The sequence below is a fragment of the Lissotriton vulgaris genome, chromosome 2_1, assembly GCF_964263255.1.
Source record: "Lissotriton vulgaris chromosome 2_1, aLisVul1.2, whole genome shotgun sequence".
Classification (NCBI taxonomy): domain Eukaryota; kingdom Metazoa; phylum Chordata; class Amphibia; order Caudata; family Salamandridae; genus Lissotriton; species Lissotriton vulgaris.
This window is the reverse complement of record NC_141687.1, coordinates 1,768,299,513-1,768,326,841: the sequence shown is the minus strand read 5'-3', so window position 1 is coordinate 1,768,326,841 and position 27,329 is coordinate 1,768,299,513. Positions and strand designations below refer to the sequence as shown.

General features: G+C 45.9%; 1 protein-coding gene across 10 annotated transcripts in view; it reads right to left on the bottom strand.

The window, feature by feature from the left end:
* Nucleotides 1-27,329, bottom strand: part of PPP6R3 (protein phosphatase 6 regulatory subunit 3) — a 1,665,951-nt gene that overhangs the window by 284,545 nt on the left and 1,354,077 nt on the right. For all 10 annotated transcript variants that reach the window (XM_086957827.1, XM_086957831.1, XM_086957834.1 and 7 more), the window contains one exon: nt 4,303-4,456. In XM_086957827.1, coding sequence (XP_086813953.1) covers nt 4,303-4,456 — 154 coding nt within the window. The remainder of the gene's footprint in view (nt 1-4,302; nt 4,457-27,329) is intronic.

Here is a 27,329-nt window from a genome sequence, read left to right as displayed (position 1 = left end):
TAGACCCCTGGCTAGTTGCCAAGGTAACACCAACCACATCAGGAGACAGATCGAGATCCATCAACTGTCACTGTTCAATCTCTACACATGGCGGTGTAAGCTGTTCAGGTTCAATATTTGACTATTTTGTGAAGGTCCTCCCAAAGGGGCAGTCGGATCGGAAGACAAATACTCATGGTTAAAAGTTCCAGGTACTTCACTCTCCTAGCCCATTCCATTGCCACTTGGATGACTTGTGCTCGATTCGTCTTGATCTTTTTCAGCACTCCCGAGCCCCAGGTCTGGTGAAAAGTCTCTGAGATAGACCGGCCTTGGAAACTCCAACACATAAAAGCTTGGACACTGAGTGTTCTTTGCAGTGATGAATATATCGAGCCAGGGCTCTCGCCATTTTTGGAATATGCGCTGTACCACCTCTGAGTGAAACTGCCATTCATTACCCGCTAGGCACCTGTGGCTGAGTTGATCCACCCTGGTGTTTTAAGATTCTGCAAGGTTATGCATGTTCATGGAAATGTCCGGAGTACTAAGTCACTCCCAGAGAATTACAGCCTCCAAGTGAATAATCCTGCAAGCTGATGTGGAGAAGATTCCTCTCCCAGATTACCTCTCCAATGCAGTAATGAGGCACCCATTCTAACTGATACCTGTAGGTTGGGTCGAAGAGGGGGTCTGCCACCATTACAATTGCGGTTAAGCGGCCACTAGTGCAGATCTTTAGAAGTCTTCTCTAACACCTGAATGCTCTTTGGCAGGTTCCGTTAGTGCTCAGCCCAGAGACACTTTAGATCTCACTGCAGAGCCTGCATGTGTATCCTGGTGGGGTCCAGGAGGCAAAGAAGTCTTAGAACTATGCTCACCTAGACCCAGGTCAAAGGTTGAAACATTGAGATCACAGCCCAAATGACCTGGACACATTGAGGTAGGGAAAGGTGTGAAAGAGCATCATATCTAGGATGGCCTAAATGAAAGGGAGGCTATACAAAGGAGTCTTGTATGACTTCGGTACGTTGATGGTTCAAAGTCAACATTGTCAACAAGTTGTGTGTAGGTAGTTTACCACTGTTTGAGGTGATCCCGCCTTCAGCAGCTTTTATTTTTCAGGTATGGAAAGACTAGTATTCCCAACCTCAGCAGAAGGGCTGCAACCACAACCATTACCTTTGTGAACACTGAAGGTGCACCGGTAAAGCTAAAGGGGAGAATGAAAACTGAAAGTGTTCTTGGGCTTCTTGTAACTGCAGCAAACATATGTGGGACTGCATGATGGTAATGTGAAATAAGCACTCTGCAAATCCACCATCCAGTCTTTTAGATCCAAGGAAGGCTGGGAGCACTAATTGGTCAGATGTGATGCTCCACCATCCGGGGAGGTATAAGTGACGTCCTTCCACCGGTTGTTTGGGAGCTGCTGAGGACTATTGAAAGCTGCTTTGCGACAGCATGAAGTTATGGGTCTAAGCAGCACGTTGCCCCTGGGGCTTTGGCCACTGTAAGCCTCATTGGTGTCAAAGATTTTAGGAGGCTTGGACAAGGCGTATTTTGGATGCCTCTGTAGGAAATAAATTTGAATTTTTATTAACCTTGCCCTGCTAATTCAAGATGGCATGATGACAAATACTGAATTATAAGTTAAATTTAACAGGCTCACCATATCAGTTGAAATACCTCTTGCCCAAGACCCGTAAAATCCTTAGGATGACACTGGGTAGAAAGTCAGAGGTACATGTAGACAGAGAAGGACAAAGGGAGAAATAGAATACAAAAGAAATTCACTAGAAAGTTCACTTCCCCAGTGTGCCCCTTGGAATTGGGAGGGGAGGTTAAAGGGGGGCACTAGGCATTAGCGCATGCCTTAAAGTCTCTGGGGCCGATTCCCTACCTCTACCTCGTAAGGGCTGAGAGGTATGCTGTGAATGGGGAACACTCTGGTATTGCCTCTACTGGTAATCCCTGTCAAAGCTGTGAAAGGGGTCAAGTAGATGCATACCAGGCGGGAGACTAGGTCCAGACAGCGCACTATGGCCCTGCTCTCCTTAAATATTTTCAAAGTCGAGTCTGCCATCTCTCCTAAGTGCCTAAATCCATCAAAGGACATGTCCATTAAGGAATGCTGGGTGTCGTTTAAAAAGCCAGTGGAGAAAATCCAGGTCTAACACCGAAGCATCCTGCTGGTCCGGACTGCCTTGCCCAGACAGTCGATAGTGTCCTGACCCAAACGTATGAAGTGCCTCACCCCATCCTGTTAATCTGTATTGCAGCATTGTAGGGTTGGTCGGGTCTCATCGGGGACATCAGGCAAGATATCTCCCAATGTGTCCACAAAGTATGTGAGCATTACTCCAGGAGGCAGCTACTGTTTATTGATCAGAGGGAATGGATAACAGACCAGAACATCCATTTGGCAGATGTCTCCACACATTTTGATTCCTTGTCCAGGGGAGTGGTGGGAAATGCACTGGGATTGAGTCTGCTCGTAGGTGCCGGCATCGCCAGGCTTTTTGGAGTGGGGTGTTAGATTATGATGTCCCTATACCCAGGGGCAGGTCTATGCTGCCTTGCAATTTGTCTGTTGATTGGTGGCGAGATCCAGGCTTTTACCCTGGTGTCAGTGAGTACAATGGACTCACAGACAAGGCTTCATTAAAAGGGAAGTTCGTGATTAATGTGGCTTAGTTGAAGGACTTCGTTGAGGACATTAGTATTGAGCACTGTGGTAGATAGGGTGACATCTAAGAATTCTCTGGAAATCACTGTAGTCAAGGAGGGAGATTCTTTTACACCCGTGTCAGGATTAGTGTAAGAGAGACCAATGTCTGGTAAGAAGTCCAGACCATTAGAATCCTGTAAGTCAAAACATAGGTTTTCATCATCCCTAGGGCTCTCATCTACAGGATTGTCTTCATCTTAATGGTGTTTCGGATCTAGATAGGTTAATAGTGGGTTGCTTGCAACATCGGGGAGAGTTGTGGTAGAGCAGCTACGTATGATAAAACTGTCAGTGCAGCTTTTTTGTCTCTATCGGCATCAAGACTCGGGCTAGTGGCAATGGCTGCAGCAGGTTTGGATGCGGTGGAGCTAAGCTTGAAGACTGGGCTCTCCTCAGTCGAGTGGCACAGCCAGTGTCTGGGATGAAGCAGGATATGGAGGAGCATCAAAGACTTATCTAGGGCTATTTTAAGCTCTTAAAGCAGTTTCATCATTGCTGATGGTCCGGAGAAGTCTGGGTGCAAGGATTCTTTATTATTTTGCAGAGTTCTGTGATTTCCACAATGATAGGTTGCCTTCGGCTGAGACCGGACGCTGTTGAAGTTCCTTGGGAGTTTCATGACAGCAAGTTTGCCTTTGCGGTCACAGTGGCATTTAAGTTTAGTTTCACGTAGCAAAGTTGAGTCGTGATTGCAGCCAGACACCAAATGCAGGCTTTGTGGGTGTCTGCCACTGACATCTGGCAGTTACTGTCCCTGCATGGTTTGAAGTCTGTGGTTTTTTAAGGGAATGTCTCAAGAACATTGAAGAGCGTGAGGGAATAAAAGTTCTGTCAGATTGACCGGATTCAATGGAGCTCGGGAACTACATCAGAAGGCATGGAGTAAAAGGGATGGACATTCTCATGCGGAGCGGGCAGAGATATAGATGCCCCGCCATCTGTTGTGGGATCGACACGACGTGGAGTCACACAACGTCACCTGCCAATGTGAGAGGGAAATGCTGTCACCTGGGGAGATTCACAAGGTGAACAATCTGCAGTCAGAAGTAATTTTCATAAAGCGCACAAGCCTGACTCAGACACAAATTAAAAAGCATAGATTCATGAACGTTTAAGAGTTGGTGAGCTTCTGCATTTATCTATTTCTTTGAAGAATCATGTAATTCCTGGTATCATTATTTCATCAATTACAGCTCTTCTGAACATGGAAACTTTGTATTAACAAATGTTAAAAAAATTCTAAAGCACATTTATCCACTCACAAAACAACGAATAAAATATATGTAGCCAGGATACACAGTTGAGAGCAAAGGGCTTATGAGCCAGAATGCAATAAAAGGCGCTGGGAGGGAGCATGGCCATTGACTGTCTACCTGAATTAGAACCGTTTAGATTGTCAGTCTTTGACTCCCAAAAGCGCTGAAAAGACATACCACGTATTTAAATGACTATTATTATATTATTGCAACAAAGCCAGAAGAGATTACATATTGGTTTGTGTTCTCATATTGCTATTTCTACTAGACATTTGAAAGCAAACTGCTGAATGTAACAAAAATTAAATTCGAACTAGCGAAAGAGAATTGGCGTACCCTAAGGAAGAAGTGAATTCGGTGAAGGATGCCCATCCTGTTTCTTTTGAGGGCATATGTTCTTCAGTGCTCCAGACATCAGAGACTAAGGAATCTGCACTGGACATATGTGCTGTTTCCATAGGTACCTCAAAGTTGGTTGGCCAGCTACTTGCTGTCGAAATCAAAAGAACTCAGTTAAACCATAAAGCAAAAAACTAATTTCACAATACAGGGGAAATACTGCATCGAAAATATAAACATTTAGCAAGATAACAATAGCAATTATTACATTAAGTTATGCCAAGCTGACCTTTTTAGAGGTATATGCTAATGTCACAAAATGTGCAGTATTTGCAATTTAGCTGCTGCTGCCATTCGCTCTTAAATGGTTTACGATAGGGCACCCATAATTTTAAATACTGAAAGCAGATAGTTACAGTTATAGATTATTAGTCCTTAATGGAGCATCAATCCCCTTGGGCATATAGGGCACTCATGAGATGTCACTAAGGTGTTAGAAGCACAATGAGAGAGGACCATCAGAATTATGTCAGTGAAATAAATGGAACACAGAAAAAATCTAAAAGAAACTTCTCTGAATCACTGATGTGTGGCTATATATATATTTTCCTAAACAATTGGATTGTCTACGGCAAATTCTGTGTGTGACTGTGTATATATATATATATATATATATATATATATATATATATATATATATATATATATATATATATATATATATATATATATATATATATCTAAACACAAACAACTCCTCCTATCCTAAGAAGCAGAGGCCACACGGGGAAATACTGCAGGAAGCTCTTTATTCGGAATGAAATTGGCATGATGCATTTCGGCCATCAAGGCCTTCTTCGGATACCTTAGTGTCCAGATTGCTCCCACACCCACGTTTTTCAATCACCTGCACCTTAACATGCTACACCCAGTTTTCTTACTTGTGTACCCGTTTCAACAGATATAAACTGCAACTCCCACAGTTCATTAATTCAGGTAGGTACTAAACGGGGTTTGAAATATGCCTCATTGAGCTGGCGTGGTGCAGGGAAAACCGTGATGTGACCAAATGTAAAATCCTGATTGGTGTACAATCCGAAGGCTTCCTCGAGTCCCCATACGTTCCAGCCCCAACATTCAAGTGTCCGCCGGGCAGGCAGGGGCATGGAGAGCAATGTATCCTGTCACTTTGTGCAGTCACGAACTGCGAGCAGCCGCCCTTGCATTGCTTGCGCTGTGAAGCAGGCCGGGTCTGATCCAATACCTTGGAAAATGACAAAAACAGCAGCAGCTGCAGAAACCAGTAGAGACCCGGCCAGCTTTCAGAACAGGGCCCCTGTAACGCACAACTGGCCGACGCGCGTAAAAACTCCAAACAACTCCTCCTATCCTGAATAGCAGAGGCCACACGGGGAAATACTGCAGGAAGCTCTTTATTCGGAATTAAATTGGCATGATGCATTTCGGCCATCAAGGCCTTCTTCGGATGCCTTAGTGTCCAGGTTGCTCCCACACCCACGTTTTTCAATCACATGCACCTTTCCTATTGGTGGGAACGTGCTCCACCCAGTTCTCTTACTTGTGTACCTGTTGCAACAGATATAAACTGCAACTCCCACAGTTCATTAAATCAGGTAGGTACTACGCGGGGTTTGAAATATGATGCCTCATTGAGCTGGCGTGGTGCATGTGTATATATATATATATATATATTTATATATATATATTTATTTATTTGTAACATTTGTAAAGCGCACTGTTACCGTACGGTGTCCTGGCGCTGTCTTGATAGCTCCTGAAGCTAAATCCCCGGAATTAGTTTACAAAAAGCCATGTTTTTAGCTTTCTCCGAAAGGTCATCAACTCAGGGGACAGTCGGAGTGCCACAGGAAGAGCATTCCAGGCCACCGCTGCCCCTCGGCTAAAACTCCTGCCTCCCCAACACACTTTCCTGATGCGTGGGGTCTTGATCAATCCCAAAGTGGCTGACCTCAAAAGTCTACCTGGTTTGTACAGGGGAAAATGTTGCCCCAGGAATGCAGGGCCTATACCATGGGTCGCCTTATAGACAATGCACATGCTTTTGAATAGGATCCGCTTCCTTACTGGCAACCAATGTAGTTTCACCAGTTCATGGGAGATAGATGCAAACATAGGCAAGCCTGTAAGTGGGCGCGCTGCTGCATTCTGCAGTATCTGTAACTTGTCAAGTATTCCCTGCTGGGCTTCAAGGAGCAAACTGTTGCAGTAATCCAATCGTGAGAGCACCAAGGCCGTCACAACTTTTTTTTTGCATTCCCCTGGGAGAAATGGAAGAACCTTCCGGAGGATTTTCAATGTCCAGTGGATAGATGAAGCCAAGGCATTTACCTGAGGTCCATAGGAGAGTCTACCATCTATAATGACCCCCAGGTTCTTGACCTTATTGACGGGAATAGGAAGACTCCCCATCTCTTCTGGCCACCAACTCGGGCCCCAAAAATTGACCGTAGAGCCAAACAGTATCACTTTGGTTTTAGCCAAATTGAGTTTTAAACAGTTTTCGGCCATTCATTTGTTCACAGCCTTCATGCACTCCTGGAACTTGCTGGCCACATCAGCCTCCCTCCCTGGTAGCAGTGACACCACAATCTGTGTGTCATCTGCGTACGATGTGAGTTCGAACCCATGGGAGCGGATGACTGGGGCCAGGGAGGAGACGTAGACATTATACAAGGTAGGGCTAAGTGAGGAGCCCTGAGGAACCCTACAAGATGGTTGGAAGGGTTTAGACTCAAAGTCCCCTAGCGCAACTACCTGGACCCTGTTGGTCAAGAAAGATCTCAAAATGTCTAAGGCCTTCCCCTGGACCCCACATTCGTCCAGCCGGTCCACCAAGATGGTATGGTGGACCGTATCAAAGGCCGCCGACAAATCCAGCATAACCAGGACCGCCGACCTCCGGAGTCCATCACCTTCCTGACCTCTTCTGTTGACTTGATCAGGGAGGACTCTGCACTGTGGCCTGGTCTAAACCCATGCTGTGAGATGTCTAGCCCCTGGGTGGTTCCTAGGTGTGCACTAAGCTGGATGTTCATAATCCTTTCTATGATCTTGGCCGGCATAGAAAGTCTTGAGATTGGCCGATAATTGTTGGGGTCCGAGATGTCCAAGTTGGGCTTTTTTAGTAGCGGCTTGATGGAAGCCCGCTTCCAGCTCGATGGGAAGTCCCCCATCTCAAATAACTGATTGAATAGTCCGGCTAGAACATTAGCTATAGGGGTTCCTGCTAGCTTTGCGACTGTTACTGGGCAGGGATCATAGGGTGATCCAGATTTTAAGCTCAGCAAGCGTCCCTTGATCTCGTCCCCTTCCACTGGGACGAAGTCCAGCAATTTAGTGCTCTGGGTGACTGCTGTCTGGCTCCCAGACCTGGGTGCCTGCAGATTCTGTGCCACCGGGGCTTCCAGCGATGCAAAAATCTTTTCCAACTTGCTTGAGAAGAACTGAGCCAGATTCTCACAGAGTTCCTGGCTTGGAGGCGTAACAGCTGATATAGGTGTGGCCAGGCTTGTTACTGTGTGAAAAAGTTCCTTGGACGAATTTTTTGCCCCACAGATGCAATCTGAAAAATAGGCCTCCTTAAGTTGTCTTATATCTCAGCGTATGTCTAATTCCGACTTTTCATGCGTGACACAGCACGCATACCCACCTACGCTACACCTCTTTGTTAAGCAGAATACCGCTACTTTTCATCACTGATATTGGAGTCCACCACACACCAATATAGCTCGATTTACATAATTCGCGTGATCTCGCCTCACCAGAACGATATGACCGGTGATTTTCATGCATGCCATCACCACCACCAGGCATGAGACTGTATGAGTTGACACCGTCGAAGGAGCATGTATCTGTGCCAAAGTATTGCCATTTTAAAGCTGTTTAGAATCCTGAAGTGACTAACCAGTTGTCATTTTTTGTCTATGTCTTTTGTGTCCCTGACCCTTTCCGTTTACCCTACTTTGTTTTACATGTCAAACTTTTTCCAACAGGTACAATGTTACAGTGGATTGCCTAAAACAGGTTATTTATTTACTTATACTCTTTCACCTTACCTTTTCACCTATCACTGGTCCTGAAGAAAGCCTACCGACCTACATAGGCACTTAGGCTGAAACATGTCGACCATTTTTTAAACACTCCCTCATTACTGTGCTTGAATTCCTTAATATTCCAGAGCAACACGTTCCATTATCGTGTACTATTTTTCCCCGAATCCAGACCTAATAAAACTTTGATTTCTGGCTGTACGGGCATTTTAATTCCCCTTCACGTCACTTATTCACGATCACTACTGTTTTTAACCATGGGTAAATCCTCCGGGTGGAGGTTGCATAAAAACTGACCCAAGGATTATGCACACACGTGTTTCAAAGCGGTGAGACAACATATACCGCTACGAATTCCTACCAAAAAACACGTGCATGAGAGTCTTTTAACTTTGTGAGACACAATGAACCAACCTGCATACCCTGGTTATGCAGGACCAGTGATCCTTCCCCTTTAATATCTTGACTATCCCTAGGAGACTGAACGGATCAGTACTCTATCTCCCTCCTCTTGATTATATGTGGTATATTTATAAATACACACATATATAGATATATACACACACACACAGAATTTACTGTAGACAATCCAATTGTTTAGGACAATATATATATATAGCCACACACACACATATATATACACTGACTGTCGCAAAGCATTTTATGTTTTGCTAACAACTCTGACAGGTTGATGAATATTCGCGAAATTCTCAAAACTAGTTTGTTAACATCGGTAATGAGTTTATTGTAAATACCGCAACCTATTGCACTGGGATTATTGTAGGAATTTTACATATTGCACTGGCACTTTAAATTCTGTTGGAACAATTGTTTTGCACTGTCACTTTAAATGGTTTAAATCACATGGTAATTGCAGAAAAAAAGTTTAAAATATTTAAACCAATTGTGCTACCATAAGCGCGTCATGTGATCAAGTCCCCCAGGAGGGACAGAACGCGTCATGGCTACTGCTGCACCTCGCATGGCAATAAAGTAATTTGCTGAAAATGAGCTATTGTGGTCCGCGCTCTTTCTTCCTCGTGGTATGAGGAAATGGTGAAGGAGTTACCTGCTATATGACGGGAATGGAAGTCTTCTCCAGTCCTTAACTCGGACCCCTTGGCATTTGTGGCTGCTCGCTCCAAAGAAGATGTGATCTGCCAACAGATCTGAAGACTGTATCCGGTAGGATTAATTTGTGAGGGTCCCCCCAGTGGATAGAAAATTGGGACAATCTGACTGAAGCAGCGGCCGGCGGTAATCAACACGACCAGGCAGGCTCGGGTCGGACGACTCGGGACTGATCGGACCGGTGTTGTACCTGCTGGTGAGTTTTCGGAAAAGAGCCAGTTATTATTTGTAAGCTGGGAGCTGAGTACTAGCGATACGTCTGACTGAGGCGCTGTAAACGGCATTTGCAAAATCTAAGCGGCCCGTGACGTTCTTGTGATATTACTAACGTAATTGCAACGCGAGGTGCAATGGCGGCAGACACGCTCAGAAAAAAGGGAGCAGGCAGCAGCGGCAATGTTTAGTGATGAACCATCGGCAGGCGTGGACTCCATTACCCACAATGCATCATCCACACCCATCAACATGGGGATGAGAGAGAAGTGTAAGGTTTTGGAGAAGGCAATGAGGACTGAACAAAAAAAGCGGTGGGAGGCCTAATCCCTGCAGAGGTACATAGATGTTGGCAGAGTACCACGGGGATTGCGAATATTACTGGCCCACAGCTACGAGGTCCCAAACGCTGAGATGATACGCGAGTGGGCGGAAACTCATTTAGAATCCTCACGGAAGCTGCTGTTCATACTAGTGAAGTATGCGGAGAAAGACTGCATTCAACTAGGAGAGGAAATTGAGAGATTAAATGGAGAATTGAAAGCAATGGGGAAAAGGGGAATTTGGACAAATTAAAGAATATGAAAAAAAGATTAAAAAAGGAAGACCTAATACGAGAACGCAAGGCATTTAAGTTTCACCGTGATAGGTGCGACTACGAAAGCGGAAGAATCTTCACATTTGCACGTAAATTTGAAGCTTTAAAATCAGGCAAAGTGGGAACTAAGAACCCTAATAAAAATCACATGGAATCTACTACTACTGGTATCCAAGCGGAATAGACGTCAGCCTCGGATGCAAGTTCAAATGCTGAAAGTGAACATGAACAAGAAGCCCGGGAAGGAGTGCTGACAAAGGCGGCAATGTTGTTTTATGGAAACGTGAGAATTATGTCCATGAGGCAATACAACAACTCAATGACTCTGAATGCTATAACCGTAGTTGCAAACAGAATTTAGAGGCATCATATGGATGTTATTACTTGAAACTATTGGCCTGGAGGAGTACTGGTTTGCTGTCCATGGAGGAATATAAATATTTAAAAAACAACTATCCAAAGACTCCAATTTTATACTTCATACCCAAAATACATAAGGACGCAACCAATCCCCAAGGTAGGCCAATAATATCCGCTCTAAATAGCATTTTCGAAAGAACTTCAATTTACATTGACATCTTTCTTCAACCACACGTACAATCTTTGAAGTCCTATATCCGTGACACAGGGCATTTTCTAGAGAAAATTTGGGATTTTAAATGGTGTGATGATTGTCTGTTAATTACTCTAGATGTGACATCTTTATATACATCTATTAGACACAAAGATGGGCTTAGAGCCATTAAATATTATTTATCACGCAGAGGCCCTGAACACGAAGTACACAAAATATGTTATTGACCATGATTGAGAGCTGTCTGACCAATAACATTTTAATGTTTCAGAACAACTACTATCAGCAAGCAAGAGGTGTTGCCACCAGCTTCTCCCCCAGCTATGCTTGTTTGCATATGGGCTGGTGGGAGGAGCTGGTTCTCATGGATAAACACAAAGACACCATGGTCAAACACGTCAGGACTTGGTGGCGGTTCATTGACGATTTATTCCTGATTAGGCAAAACACCAGAAGTGAGGCCAATACATTTATTGCTGATATCAATGTCAATGACCACAATCTAAACTTTACTGCTGACATTAGTGACCAACAGGTTAATTTTTTGGACATGGAAATGTTCATTCAACAGGGCAAACTTGAAACGCGCTTGCATAGAAAACCCACAGCAGGCAACTCTGTTCTGCATGCTACCAGCGTCCACCCGGGTCATTTAATTTACAGTATCCCCTATGGGGAACTTGTACGTTTAAAGCGCATTTGTAGCCACGAACAGGATCTAGTGACAGCTCAAGGACAGAGTATAACAAGACTTCTAGAAAGAGGCTACAGCCAAAATTGTCTAGATGAGGCCCTTAACAAAAGCAATCTAACGACTAGGGAGTCTCTAGTAAAAACTAAACAGAGGCTCTCCACTAAAACCCAGACAAATGATAAATTTAGATTTACCTTAAGATACAACCAACATGAAGGTGCAGTCAGGAAGATCATCAAGAAAAACTTGGCACCTCATTAAACAGGATCCCATTATCGGTAAACCGGTCTCCAAACAACCCGCAACAACATACCGCAGAGGGAAGTTATGAAAGACACCCTGTTAAAAAAATGATCCAAGTGGACCAGTGACGAGAGGCACATGGTTATCCCAGCAAAAAGGCTTCCTTAAATGCAAGACATGCAAGGCCTGTCAACACGGAGTATCAATGACCAAATATAAAACCTCATTCAGTGAAAAAGAGTAGGTCATTGAAAAGCTTTAAATTGTAAATCCGATTATGTAATTTACATATTAGAATGTCCTTGCAAATTGAAATATGTCGGGAGCACTGCACTACAAGGCCACAAAAGAGTGCTACAGCACATCAGAGCTATTAAAAACAATGACCCCTCTTATCCAGTGGCACGCCACTTTAAAAGAAAAACACAAAGGGGATTCGAAGGAGCTTAAATATTATCTGGTAGATACTGTCTCTATCTCCATAAGGGGAGAAGACCGTACAAAGGCCCTTCGCAAACTCGAAATGCTGCACATTCTGAACTTAGACACCAAATTCCCGGGAGGCCTTAATGCAAACGAGGATGTTTTTGTAAATGGGAATCCTATGACTGACTAGATAAGAATGAAAAAACTGACAACCAACAGTAAGGGCAGGATGAAATGATTGCAATTTTTGTGTACAGGTGTTGGGTATTAGATATTTATTGGGCTACAATTTATATTGATTATATTTAATATATTTATATTTTATATTGACCAATTAGATTCCAGCTATTGTATATTTATGGTTATGACTGTATTTATACATTTATATCTATACACATGCACAGTTTGCACATGCCCTCATCCATCCCCTGTGCCCCCAATCCAAGATCCCCCACCTCGAATGAGGTAAATATATTTTATTTAAAAAAAGGGTTCAACATTTTTTTTAATTACTTTTATGTTCTCCTTCTCTCTTCCTCTAGAATGGAACAACAATTTTTGAACACAAAAACTGCCCGTTCGGCTGCTACCTGTATCGCTCTGCTTTTATTGGGTTTTGCACAGTTAAGATGTCAACCTAACACTTGCACTACATGTGAATGTGATGAATCCCAGGACTATGAAATTGCATCATTTAAATTCATTGATGGCATATAAACTGACAAAATTTTGATTGGTCACTCAGAAACAGTTGATATGAGGCATGAGAAAAAATTTGCACTTATTTACCGTATTTTCTGGCGTATAAGACGACTGGACGTATAAGACGACCCCCTACTTTTCCTTTTAAAATATAGGGTTTGTGCTATATTCGCTTGCTTATAAAATTACCCCGGCGTATAAGACGACCCCCCAACTTTTGAAAAGATTTTCAAGGGTTAAAAAGTCGTCCTATACGCCAGAAAATAATGTATATTCTATGTATGTGTCCATTTACACAGCCCTATATATATATATCAACTTTAGGAGGTCTGCACAATTATGCATTCAAGCATGTACGTCTTAAAATCGGTAATGAGTTTAATGTAAATAATGCAACCTATTGCACTGGGATCATTGTATCAATTGTACATATTGCACTGTCACTTTAAATTTTGTTGGAACAATTGTTTTGCACTGTCACTTTAAATGGTTTTAATCACATGGTAATTGCTACCATGCACGCGTCATGTGATCAAGTCCCCCAGGAGGGACAACACGCGTCATGGCTACTGCTGCACCTCGCATGGCAATAAAGTAATTTGCTGAAAATGAGCTATTGTGGTCCGCGGTCTTCCTCGTGGTATGAGGAAATGGTGAAGATATATATATATATATATATATATATATATATCCGCCGAAACGCGTAAAAGCAGCCGAAAAGTGGAATAAAACTTATTTGGAATTCGAAATTTCATGGAGTCAGTGCCTTTCTTATATTGTGAAGATTGGAGTGTTCCTGATATATAGATATATATATATATGCAGTCCGCCGCAGCGTTGCCCGGGGAAGAAGAAGGCTGGGGGCAGCATTTCAGGCTTGCGTGCACTCCTGCCCCGGCCCCCGCCCGCCACAACATTGTCTGTGTCCCGAAAAATGTCGTGGGGGCCGGGGCGGGAGTGCACGCAAGCCTGAAATGCTGCCCCCAGACCCTGAGCCTTACCGCAGTTGTTCCGGGCCAACCTCCTGCACCGGCTCCCTCCCGTCCCGTGTCCCAGAGCCTTACCTGAGCCGCCACTCCTCCCTGAGCTCCTCACTTCACCGCCGCTCATCGTCATCACGTACGTTGTGGCCAGCGCTACGTCGTGGCCGTCAGCGTCGTGGCCGGCGCTACTTTCAGGGCACTACTTTTTTTTTAAAGTTATATTTTTAAATTTACGTTTTTTTTATTTTCTATAGCCTATGTCCATCTGCACACCCTGAGGATTACAACAAAGTATTGGGTGTGTGGATTGGCGCGGTGGTTCCCGTGTTTACCTTGCCAAAAGGTTTCTGTTCTCTCTTTATAAAAGTAGTATAGATATAGATATATATATACATATACATACACACACACACACACACACACACACACACACACACACACACACACACACACACACACAGTGACTGTCGCAAAGTATTTTATATTTTGCTAACAACTATGGGACAGTTTAATGAATATTCGCGAAATTCTCAAAACTAGTTTGCCACTCACTTCAGCTGCTGTCTTGAAAGTTTCATGGTGATCTGCCAAGCGGGGACAGTGAAAAAGGGGGATTTTGAACCAGACTAAAGCCCTAACCGCTGGACGGAATTACACCAAATTAGGCGGAAAGCTAGCTCTTGGTCCAGAAAAAGCCCTTTTGTGATTTGTTTACTGACCCCATAGAAAAGATGGCAAAAAATTACCTGAAAATATTTTTGGGGGGCGATCTGCGGATTTAAGATAAAAAGTATAAAATCTTCAAAAGTAGACCATATAAAAGCTAGTTATTTCTGTTCGTGCTACATTAATACAAGTGCGTTGAGTAAAATCTGATATGTATCACATATGTCTTAGCTATATGAAATTTATCTTTAGTGCTAAAGACTGGAACCCCTGATCTACGTAGATGAGCTTCAACCACAGCCATCACCTAAGTGAACATCCGTGGGGAGCTGGTAAGGCTAAATGGGAGCACAGTGAACTGAAAGTGCTTGTGGCCCACCGTTAACTGCAGATACGACTGTGGGCTGGCAAGACTGGAATATGGAAATAAGCGTCCTGCAAGTCCAACATCACCATTCAGTCTCTGGGGTCAAGGGCGGACAGGACCTGACCCAATGCGAGCGCCTTAAACTTCAGTTGAGGGTCCGGAGGTGTAGAATGGGACGCAAGCCTTTGCCTACATGGGCACCAGAAAGTAGCGGGAATAACAACCACAACCTACTTCTGGCGCAGGGATCTTCTCTGTAGCCTCTTTGGCCAAGAGAGCTGAGAATGGCGGAGAAGTGCCAAATGATCCTCCAATAAGCATTTGGAAGACAGCGGCATGGATGGACTAGTCTCGAAGGGGAGGGAGTATCCCCTTTGGACAATTTGCAAAACCCACCTGTCCGACATGATGGATGGCCAGTGGGGGGGTGATGGGGAAACCTGCCTCCAACTGGCTGTTGATGGGCCTGAAACGTCGGACTAGGAAGGTTTGAAGGCTGCGTGGGAGTGCGGGGGGGATGGACTGCACCTGCATGACCAGATCAAAGATGGTACGGGAGTGGCAGTCCAAAAAGCATGCAGTGTTCACCGGCTGCAGTGCCAAGCTGGGGGAAGAGAACATACGCTTCCCAAGATGGTCCAGCTTCTAGGATTCCCTATCTGGAGGGGCAGAAGGGAATGCGCCTTTTGAAGAGGTTTGGACCACCAAGCTCTCAAGGGAAGGGTGTTGGGTCAAGAACACTGGGTCGCTGGGGCAGGGCAGTGGCGGCGGGCAATTGTACTTCAAAGGAACCCCTATGCTGGGCTTGGGCCAAGAGCCCAGGAGGATATCAGTGAAGGCCTCATTGAATGGAAAAAAGCATTCAGAAGAGGAATCCGCAGGCTGAAGCACCTCAGTCAGGAGGTTAGTCCTACTTGCCACTGAAAGCAGCTCAAGGCCCAAGACCTCAGCTGCCCTTGTCACCACCACAGCATAGGGCGCTTCATACTCCGTTACCACGGTAGAGGGAGAAAGCAAACCAGTGTCTGGAGAGGTGTCCAGGCCACTGCAATCACCCAGGTCCTTTCATCAGTCCGGTTTTTCTAGCTGGTCAGTTAAAGGATCCCGCGACCCCTCCCAGTCCTCATCACCACCCTCTAGTCAGTAGGGAACACCAGGGATGAACAAGAGACCAAAAGTAGCCTCCGGCTTCTGTTCCAACATTCCGTGACGTCAGTCCGGCTCTGGGTCCAACTCAGGGAGGAGGATGGAGACTGCGTCGAACATGCACCCGGTCGACGCCGGGGGAGTCGTCTGGATCGGCACCAGGGAATGTTGAGTAAGATTGATAGGCGTCAATCTGGATCCAGGCCTGGATTTGTGGTAGACCATCTGTATCGAAGGCCCAGGACCCCAAACTCGCTCTGCAGGGCCCAAAGGCATGCCCGTCAGTCGGGCTGCCAAAAGACTAGGTGCAAAGTCTCGTAGAACTGCCAAAGTTGGGCTGGGCACGCTCCAGCTCCCGGAAAGGGTTTGAGGCATTTCATCTTAGGTAACGGTTTCGAAATGTAACAGTATATATGTGATGAGTTGAAAATGTGCCAGCAGTCTTCTTGACGGACCTCGTAGGGTTAGGTCGCAAGGAGCTCCTCTGGCAGAGTTTGTTGGTTATAATAAACGATTGGACCTTCTACACTGCCAACTGAATGATTATTGGTAATTGGTATTGGGCTATTTGTAAGTATGGCTCTAGGGGAGTCGTAATTTATTTTTCGGTACTTCAGTTGGCGACTCCGCCGGGACTCCCCGTTGGGGTCGTCCCCTCTGTAATCAGAAAGAAACGGGAGATTGAAAAGGGCGATCTTGATCGGGGGGGGGGGGGGGGGGGGGAAGGATCGACCGAAGAATTTGGGGTCTGCTCCACTCTCCCGATCGAGAGAGCCCCAGCTGCTAGTGACCCCACGCCGGAGTCCTTCGAGTGTAACCCGAGAACAGGCCACGTTGGTCTAACGAGAATTGGCAGTGAAGAACGCACAATCGGACCCGAGTGCACCAGGTGAGTGTCTTGTCTTGGATATCTTTTGGATTTCAGATTTGGGACTTTGAATTTGGTGGCTTCTAGTCACGGAGAACTCGAAAAAAGGGGTCGGACGGGGCAGTACTGAAACTGCACGTCCGGACGCCCCTGTTTTGGATTTTGGAAATAACTAGAGATTAAGACTAGACGCCTTGGTGTAACTTGCGGAAGCAGTTCACACCCGGCCGGACTGCTCTCGGGAACGCCGGCGGCTGAGATTGGGTAGCACTCGGACAAATCTGGAGCGGCGCTTGAAAAAGCAGGCTTAGCCAGAATAGTTCGGGAGGTGAACCATGAATGCTGTCGGATGGCCCGTAGGTCGGTCTGTGGTTTAGAGAAACCTGTGTGGCTATCCCTAGGCAGTCTAAGGATATGACTGTTTGACTTTGTCTTTTTGGATCTTTGAGGTTTCGGAAAGAGTTCTCCATAGGTGGGAGTCGACGGGCTCCACCTCTTGTTTGAAATACATTCGTTTTGCCATTTATGTCGATGTAAACTGAAGTCGTTTTTTTGTACTGTAGTCACTTTATCTGTGTGCGAGTGAATTTGAGTGCAGACATGGCCATGTGTATGAGAGTGTTGTAAATAATAATTTTGATTCCTTTTCAGCTCGATTTTGGTAAGGGGGCGATGCCGTGCTATAATAAACTATGTTTTGGCCGTATTGACTAAGGGAGCACAAGGTTGGATGAAAGCCAGCCGGTATGTATTGTAAGCATGGAATTGGGCGCCTCCTCTTTAATACATTGTGGAATAAATACACTAAGGATAATGTAGAACTACAGTGGCCAAAGACAGGGTCTTTCGACGAGAAAAAGATCCAGTATGTACAAGAACGACTGTTTGCTAAATGCAGCAGACAGTCTATGTTTGATACTCTTAATAAGTGGCAGAAAGAGGCAAAGTGGTCCAAAAAGCTCATGAAGATACAGCAAGGGCAGACTGTAACTCAGAAAGCCATTGTTCAAGATAAAAATAAGACCGAGCAAAACATCGAGTATGCAGACCGACAGTTTAGGTTACAGGTGGATAAAAGTTATGTGACGCGAAATGAAGCAGAAGATGAGATAGAGGACTTGTTGAATAAACGGCCTCCCCCACCGTATGTGCCTCAAAGCATATATCCCTCTGTGCCTCTTCAGCCGCCTACTGCGCCCCTAGCCTCTGCACCAGAGGCAAGCGTGCCTCATCTCCCTGGGGACTACACGTGCCAAACCTACCACAGTGAGAGACACAGCTACCCTCAACCCTGACCCACGACAACCCCCGGGAACGTCCCATGTGGTGTTGGCAGCTCCAAGCCCCATATGGACCTCCCAATCAGCCAGTACCACCCCCGGAGATATGGAGCGAACACCGTTAGGGGAACCGGGTGGTATGAACAGTAGACGATTATTCACGAGAGCCTCCTTAGGGTATGGTGAGAAAGAGGCTGTAGCAGACCAGGCAGCTAAATGGATGCGGAACAATATATATACAGTAGCTGATGTGTGGAGCACCATTAAAGATTTGGAACCGGTAATGCAGCAGCATGCTCTATATCAAATGTCTTGTTACCTCATCGAGGCCTGGGAACTATGTTTTTGGGATGGGATGGCCCCTCAGGTACTGTAAACTATCAGAGACTGGACTCAGAAGTTTAACATGGATCCACAGGAGGTATACAAAAACGCAGACACGTTAGTGAAATATCGAGGCAGAATGTTCATAAAAAGCCCCAATTGGACTTCCCAGCATCCCATGCGGGAAGTGCACCCTATTTTTCATCCTGATATTCCTGAAGCTCTTGATAATGGCAACCAAGTAGCTTGAGTAGAAGCCCGGTTCCAGGATCAATGGGTGTACACTCCGTGGAAACAAAGTGAGGTTCTTGCCCTTAAATCACAACTGCCCGATCCCCGCAAGAACCCCACCGCCTACTACAAAGAATTGACTGAAGCTGCAGCCTCGGCTGTAATAACATTGGCAGATGTTGAGCTATTCTTCGGGTTATTGGTTCCAGTCGATATATGGCGGCAGGTTCATGACACTGATCATTCTGCAGAATTAGGGGGAACTTGGAACGAGTTAAAGGACTGGGACCGAGATCGAAAACCTGGAGATAAGCCTAGAAACGAAATTACCAGCAAAAATAATAGCGTACCTGCATACCCCGATTCCTCCACGGAAGGTTGACTGGGACAAACTGACAGCTTGTAGACAGAAGAAGGACGAGAGTGTGTCAGACTTCTTTACCAGGTTTGAAGGAGTTTTCATTGACTTTAGTGGACAGGATTTGGCCACAGAGGGTGAGGTACGGTTGTTCATGAATAGATTTGTAACCTATTTGGCACCTGAAATTTCTGAAATTACAGGCCGCTGAAAGCACCTGGACTACCTCTACCCCCTCCGTGATATTAAGCATGGCCCAATATTACGAGCATAGGGAGAATGAGAGCAAGGATAAAATGAAGAAAAAGGCCAAGGATCTTAAAACACAAGTGTTGCTTCAGCAAGTCGTCCGCCGACAAGGAGGGGGGAGAGGAGTTAAAGGGCCCGTATCCAGAGGAGCGGGAACAGGCAGAGGCGCAGGCGCGACCCACACTATAGGGATAAACCAGTGCTCCTATTGTAAGCAGGAAGTACATTGGAAAGCGCAGTGTCCGTTGTTGCTTGCCCAAAACTGAGCAGTTCGGGGGCGAGGCCGGGGACGAGGTGGCCCAGATCGGAGTGATATGCACAGAGAAGAGGCACAAGGCAAGTCCGAACGGAATCATTTAGATAACCCCAAGGCAGACCATATTATAACGAGGATTACACATTCGAAGATCAGGATGGAAATGTTCACCCTTAGGACAGCCAGGGACAGAGTAGGGGCCAAGTGTCGATCACAGTCAATCAACAAGGACCATATGTGAGAGGGGAATTGATAGGGACTTCTGAGAATTTTCTGATTGACACGGGGGCATTGAATAGTTCAGTTGCTCGATCATTGGTTCCAGGTGCGGCTCTGTCCGGGCAAAATAATGTATCTGTAGGATTTTCAGGAGTTCCAGTGGTCAGCCCCGTCTCTAAACCTCTCCCCTTCACGATTGGTCCCGCTACTGTTGAATCACCTTTTCTGTTAACTTCGCATTGTGGTGAGAATCTATTGGGCTTGGATATGTTAAAGTTGAATGCAAAAATATACTGCTCCCCGGATAGGTTTATGTAATGATACAAGCCCACACCGACGACATGAAACAATGTTTTGCTAAAAATGAACCTCTTTCGCCCTCGCCCCCTCAGTTTGATAGCATTCCTGCTGCATTATGGGCAACAGGGGATGCGGACTGGGGAAAATTAGACATCCCACCCGCCCATATCACGTTGAAACCTGGTGAGAAGTTACCGCGCATACCACAGTACAAAATTTCAAAAGCCGGTGAGCGGGCTTTCCTCTCAATTATTCAGGACCTCATTGATAAAGGGGTAGTTGAGGAGACAGCTACCAATATTTATAACAGCCCGATTCTTCCGATTTTGAAGAAAAGTCCTGATTCTGGTCCACAGGGAAATGTTAATGTTTATCGTTTTGTGATTGACCTGAGAGCAGTTAATAAGGTTGTAGTACCGCAGTACCCTGTGGTAACCGACATCACCACTATTCTTACGATGATCCCGCCTACTGCTCAATATTTTTCGGTCATCGATTTGAAGAATGCTTTCTTGAGCATCCCTATCCATCCTGATGGCAGACAGATCTTCGGCTTCTCGTTATCTGGCCGAAGCTTCAGATTCTGTCATGCACCTCAAGGCTATACTGAGAGTCCGAGCATCTATAGTCAGGCCCTCAAGGCTCTGTTGGACGATCTAGTCTTGCCCGAGGACAACGTGCTCCTGCAGTACGTGGACGACTTGTTGATCACATCCGACACTGAGGAAGGCTGTAAGGATGCCACTGTTAAATTACTACATCATTTAGAGGCAAAGGGTAATAAGGTGTCCCTGTATAAGTTTCAATACTGTTGACAGGAGGTGACCTAATTAGGTCATCTACTGTCGAAGGAGGGTAGGCGTTTGACTCCTGAGCGTATTACTCCCATCTCTAACATGTCTGTCCCTCGCACTCCGTGTGAAGTTTGTGCTTTTCTTGGCATCACCTCTTACTGTCGCCAATGGATACCTGATGCACAAGTTACTACTTGTGTAACGATATATATCTGTAAGAGACATTAGTTCGCGATAGATTCCCTACCTTCGAATATCCCCAGGCGTCAGACTGGATCCGGAAATGTTTGCGTAGCAGTACCCTTGCGCGTCGGTAGGCGTCGTCTGCGGCTCCGCGTCAGTCGTCGGCGTCGTGGGCGCTGTGATGACGTCGGAGAACTTAGACGCCGCCTCCGCGTGCTGACGCCAGTTCTTGGACACAGCTTTTCCGCTCCAGAAACGCAGAGCTATGCTAAAAACCAACACTGGTGCCTTGAAACTAGGGCCCTGAAAGGGGATGACCTTAACCCTAGATATCGGTTCGCAGAACGGGGAGGATGGATGGGACGGTAAGGATGGGTGGGACGATAAGGAATCTATCACTAACTAATGTCTCTCACAGATATATCGTTACACAAGTAGTAACTTGTGCTTCTGAAAGAGTCACGTTAGTGATAGATTCCTTACCTTAGAATAGATACCCCAGCAATACCAACCCCGGTGGTGGGTCTGCGAACCAATAATCACACCAGAAAGTCCTGGAGGACGGAACGGCCTTAGAAGCCATCCCTCCGGACTTGGCTGTCCAGGCAATAGTGTCTTGCAAACGTGTGCAGCGAGGCCCACGTAGCCGCCTGGCAAATGTCCTGCAAGGGCACTCCTCGGCCCAAGGCAGTTGTAGTCGCTGTGGCCCGAGTGGAATGAGCCCTCAGCCCAACATTGGGTTCCTCCTTAGCCAAGGAGTAACACGCCTGGATACACAAGATGATCCACCGCGAGATGGTCCGCTTGTGCACCACTTTCCCCTTCTTAGCGCCCACGTAACCAACGAAGAGTTGGTCATCCACCCGGAACTGGCGTGTGCGATCCAGATAGAACGAGAGCGCACGTTTTGGGTCCAGACGGTGGAGCCTCTCTTCCTCTCTCGAGGGATGAGGGAACTTCATCACATCAGGATATAGAAGAAACTAAAGAAGTCAGTGTAACAAAAGCAGAATGGGGGAGAGCGAAATTGAAACAGAAATGCCTATGCGGATAGTCTCGTTGAATATTTGTGGACTAAATGATGGTAAAAAACGAAGCGCTATGAGGGAATATTTAAGAATATTGCACGCTGATCTGCTTGCAAGAAACAGAGGCTTCTCAAAAGGGGCTTTTAGAACAGCTGGGATATCAATTAGTATCATACAAGACGTAAGGAACAAGAACACGAGGGGTGGCGATCTTAGCAAGGCATGGATGTGTGGTTGTAAATAGGCAAAAATCAGACTGCTATGGCAGATGGGTTTTGGTGGAGTGTCAGGTGCAGGGCTTTAACTTCACACTATGCTCATTGTATGCTCCCACTGTAGACGACCCGGAAGTTATGGACTCTGTTAACGTACAAATAGCCAACTGGCCTCTGCCATTAATAGTTTGTGGGGACTTAAATGTCAATGGCCTGAATGGTTTGTGGAAGAACGATCCGGGGAAATTCTCCTGTCGGAAGAAGAGAAGCCATAGGGCATTGATTCAATTGAGGCGTGATAACGGACTAGTAGATATATGGGAGCTGCAAAGTAACTTAGGGAGTGGTAGTACATATTCTGCCCCTCATAAGGCTTTAGCAAGGCTAGATTACCTTCTGGTATCACCAGTAGTAGCATCTATTGCAAAGATTAGCATACTACCCCGGGTAATGTCCGACCATAACCTGCTTATCTTAGATATAACAACTGCTGCCCAACAAAAGAACGTCGACAAATTTGACATTTGAGAGAGCCCTGTTACAGGATCCGGAGTACACTGTCCTAATGAAAGAATGGATGAGAAATTTTTTGGAGCTAAATAAGGGCTCTGCCCCCCTGCAGTAGTGTGGGATACGCTGAAAGCAGGTATAAGGGGGGAGACAATTAGGTACTCAATTAGGCGGAATAAGGCAGAGAGGGAGGAAGTAGAAACGAGAATAAGGGCAGTCGCTAGATTAGAACATGAACTTAGTAGCGCAATCAGGGCGAATCAGGATATTGTTAGAATAACATATGAGCTTGCTAAGGCAGCGGTTGGGGAGCTATTTGCGTCTAAGGCAGCAGGGAAGTATTTGGCGTGGAGAAAGGACCAATATGAGTATAGTGAGCAGATAGGCCTCATGCTAGCTGTTCGAACTAGGCAGACTGCTACTAAGTGGGATATTTCTGAGATTAGGGCTGAGAACGTAAGTGCCGCAACAACACCCGAGAGTATATGCGCCAGCTTTCGTGACTACTATCAGAGGCTATATGAAGCCGACTATATGGTGCCTAGCGAGGATATGGAGAGGTATCTTGGGAGTGTCAGACTAGAGAAGCTAACGACAGAGGATAGGGGGACCTTGGAGATGGCATTTAATAAAACAGAACTGCAGAGGGCAATCTATGACTTACCGTCTGGTAAAGCGGTAGGCCCAGACTCTATACCCTTGGAATTTTACAAAACATTTTTAGCCGAGATAGAAGAAGAACTATATGAGATGGTTGTAAATATACAAGAGGGTGCGATACCCCCGGAGTCATGGGGAGAGGCAACTATGATAGTCTTTCTGAAAAAAGATAAGCCCGCAACCAACCCTGAGTCTTATAGGCCGATAAGTCTAATGAACAGCGATGTGAAAATTTACTCAAAGATGCTGGCAAATAGGCTAGGAGATGTAATTGGGAAGATAGTCTCTCCATGGCAGCACGGGTTTATCCCTGGGAGAGGAACAGCGGAGCATGTTAGAAGAGTGCTTACGTTATTCAATGGCACTGCATCCTCACGAGACCCTATGGCGCTGATCCTTTTAGACGCTGAGAAGGCGTTTGATAGGGTCTAGTGGGGATTTCTCTGGGCTGTGCTGGAGAAGTTGAATCTGGGGGAGGGTTGTGTGGGGGCTCTGAAGGCCTTATACCACAATCCAAGAATAAGGGTTAGAACCATGGGGGAGCTGAGCGGTATAATAGATACTGGACGAGGAACTAGGCAAGGGTGCCCCTGCTCCCCGCTACTTTTCACTCTATATATAGATTCATTCATTAGGAGGATAGAGCAGAACAGAAACATCCTGCCCATAGCACTGAATAGGCATGAAACTAAAATCCTAGGATATGCGGATGACCTGGCCATAACATCAGGCGATCCAGTGTCAGCCCTAAGACAAATAGAACAGGAAGCGGCTGCATTTGGAAGACTGTCTGGGTACAAATTAAATGCAAACAAGACCCAAGTGGTAATAAATCAGAAAATATCTTTAGTCGATCCAAGAGTAGTAGAGACAGCAGTATATCTGGGGGTTCGTATAACCTCAGACCTTTCTAAAGTGGTGCCGAAGAACTTAAGCCCCATTATAGATAAGGCTAAAATTGATTTTGACAAGCTGAACAACCTACACCTAACAACAATTGGCCGTTGCAATGTTATTAAAATGGTGTTTATGCTAAAGGTCCTATATTTATTTAGGACCATACAGCTAATTTTTAACAATAGCTGGTTCAGGGAGTTAGAGAAGGTGACAAATAGATTTATTTGGGCTAAGGGCAAAACACGCCGCAGTCAAAAAATGTTGTCACTCCCAAGAGAGAGGGGGCTGGCGGTACCGGACTTTAAGGCATACTATTGGGCAACGGTCTTGCAATACATCAGAGGCATGCTGGGGGGGAGTGTTACAGACAGATGGAGAGGTAGAGATGGTGTCCCAGAGGTATACGAACTTGTAGTGAAAGATTCCAATCAATGGTTACTTACGTATGAGGAGAGGAGTTATTACAAAAAAGTAAGGTTCAAGACTTTGGTGGCCGCAAGGTTAGTCTGGTCTGGGATAAGGAGAAAATTAAAACTAGGGAGAATGAACTATTATACCCCTCTGTATTGGAACCCATCGCTGCCGGAGGTATTTCATGACCCAGTTATGAGGGGCTGGGATGCATTAGGGGTTAAGACTATTGGGGATCTTATAGGGGCAGCCGGTCTGATCTCTTTTGAGCAGGCACAACGCTTATATAATTTAGGGCGTAGAGACTTTAAGTACCTACAAGTGAGGTCAGTTTTGCTAAAGAAACGGGGGGGGGGGGGCATGAACTTTCGAAGAGTTGAACTGTTGGAATGTGTAAGGGATGAAGGGGGATCCTGAGAAATTTGTAAATATAAAGAGGATGATTGTGGCAGAATGTATGAGAAGTGGAGAGTCAAACTAGGTCTAACAGGAAACAAGGCAGAGAAGTCATTAAAACTGACAAATTCGGTTCTAAGAGTGGCAAACTTACAATCTCAACAATATAACACTATGTTTGAACTTTACTACACTCCTCATAGAATAGCGTAGTGGGGGGGAACAAGCGGGGGCATCTGTCCAAGATGCCAATCCACGCAAGCAGATACAATTCATATGTTTGCATCATGCCCCTCTCTAGATATATATAAAAAAAAATTGGAACAATTTTTTTCTGATTCTCTGGGGATTCATTTAATTTTGACTGATGAAGTTATGATTTTGGGTGTAGTGAGGGAGGGTGTAGAAGTTCTTTTCCATGAATTTCTGTATTTAGCTATGACCTTCAGTAGACGATGCATAGCCACACTCTGGAAGGATCCTAACCCCCCCAACGTTACAGCAATGGATCTCTCGGGTATTGGCCATATAGATCTTAGAAATGGCCCAATAGGAAAAAAGGGGGAGGGAGAAAAAAAAAAAAAGAAGCTGGACGGAGGATATGGGCCCCAATAATTGAATGGAAACGGAGGTTGGGTGAGATATAAGATGAAATGGGGGAAAGTTTAATGCAATTAAGATTGTATGATATTTCTTGATGATGGTTTTCTATTGTTCTTGGGATAAATCTTTCCCTTTCCCTTCTTATGATTCACTTTTCCCAGTCTATAGCTCTTTGTGTTTTTGAAAAATGCTTTATTTGTTTTGAATCTGATGATGCTTTCTGAACTGTAAGTTACTTTTGTTTCTCTGGCAATGTCTTATGAATTTGTAATTCTGATGATGAAAAATAAAAAATAGTATAAAAAGGAGGAAATTCCAACGCGCAGAACTGATGACATTGCGCGTTCTCTTCGGTGGTAAATAGATCTACCCAAGGCTCTCCCCACTGCCGACAGAGACCTTGCGCCACGTCAGAGTTCAGACGCCATTTGTGATCCATCATGCACCGGCGGCTGAGTTCGTCCGCCCTGGCGTTCAGAGAACCTGCCAGGTGTTGAACCACCAGGGTCACGTCCTGATGTACCAGCCATTGCCAGAGGCGCAGAGCCTCCTGGCATAGGGTCCACAACCCCACCGCCCCCTGTTTGTTGCAGTACCACATGGCGGTGGTGTTGTCAGTGAACACCTGCACTGCACTAACTTAGACAGAGGGGAGGAATGACTTCAGTGCTAGACGATTCTCCCGCAGCTCCAAAAGGTTGATATGGAGCAGGGACTCCGCCGGAGACCAGAGGCCTCTGATCTCCGCCTCTCCCATGTGGCCTCCCCAGCCCTGGAAGGACGCGTCCGTCACAACTACGTGCTCCGGTTGGGGAAGGGAGAGGATCTGCCACTGACTCAATCGCGGTCCGTGAGCCACCACTGCAGCTGTCTCGCAGTGCCCTCCGAGATCAGGACATGGTCGGACAGGTTGCCCTGATGCTAGGCCCACTGAAACTTCAGGTCCCACTGCAGAGCCCGCATCCGCCAATGAGCGTGATGCACCAGAAGGATGCAGGAAGCAATCAGTTCCAGAAGCCGCAGCGTCAACCTGACCGAGGCTCGAGATAAAGGCTGGAAGTTTGGGATGAGAGCCTGTGTATCCCGAACCCGCTGTTCGGGCGGGTAAACCCGAAACTGCGCCAAGTCGAGAACCGCTCCGATGAAAAGGAGCTTTTGAGAGGGGCACAGGTAGGACTTCGGCACATTGATGGAGAACCCCAGCTGGTGCAAGAGGTCTGCTGTCGTCTGGAGGTGGCTGACGACTGTCTGGGGCAAGCCCGCCTTTAACAACCAGTCGTCGAGGTAGGGGAAGACTGAAACCCCTAACCTGCGCAGATGAGCTGCGACCACCGCCATCACCTTCGTGAACACCCGTTGGGCGCTGGTAAGGACGAAGGGGAGCACGGTAAACTAAAAGTGCTCGTGG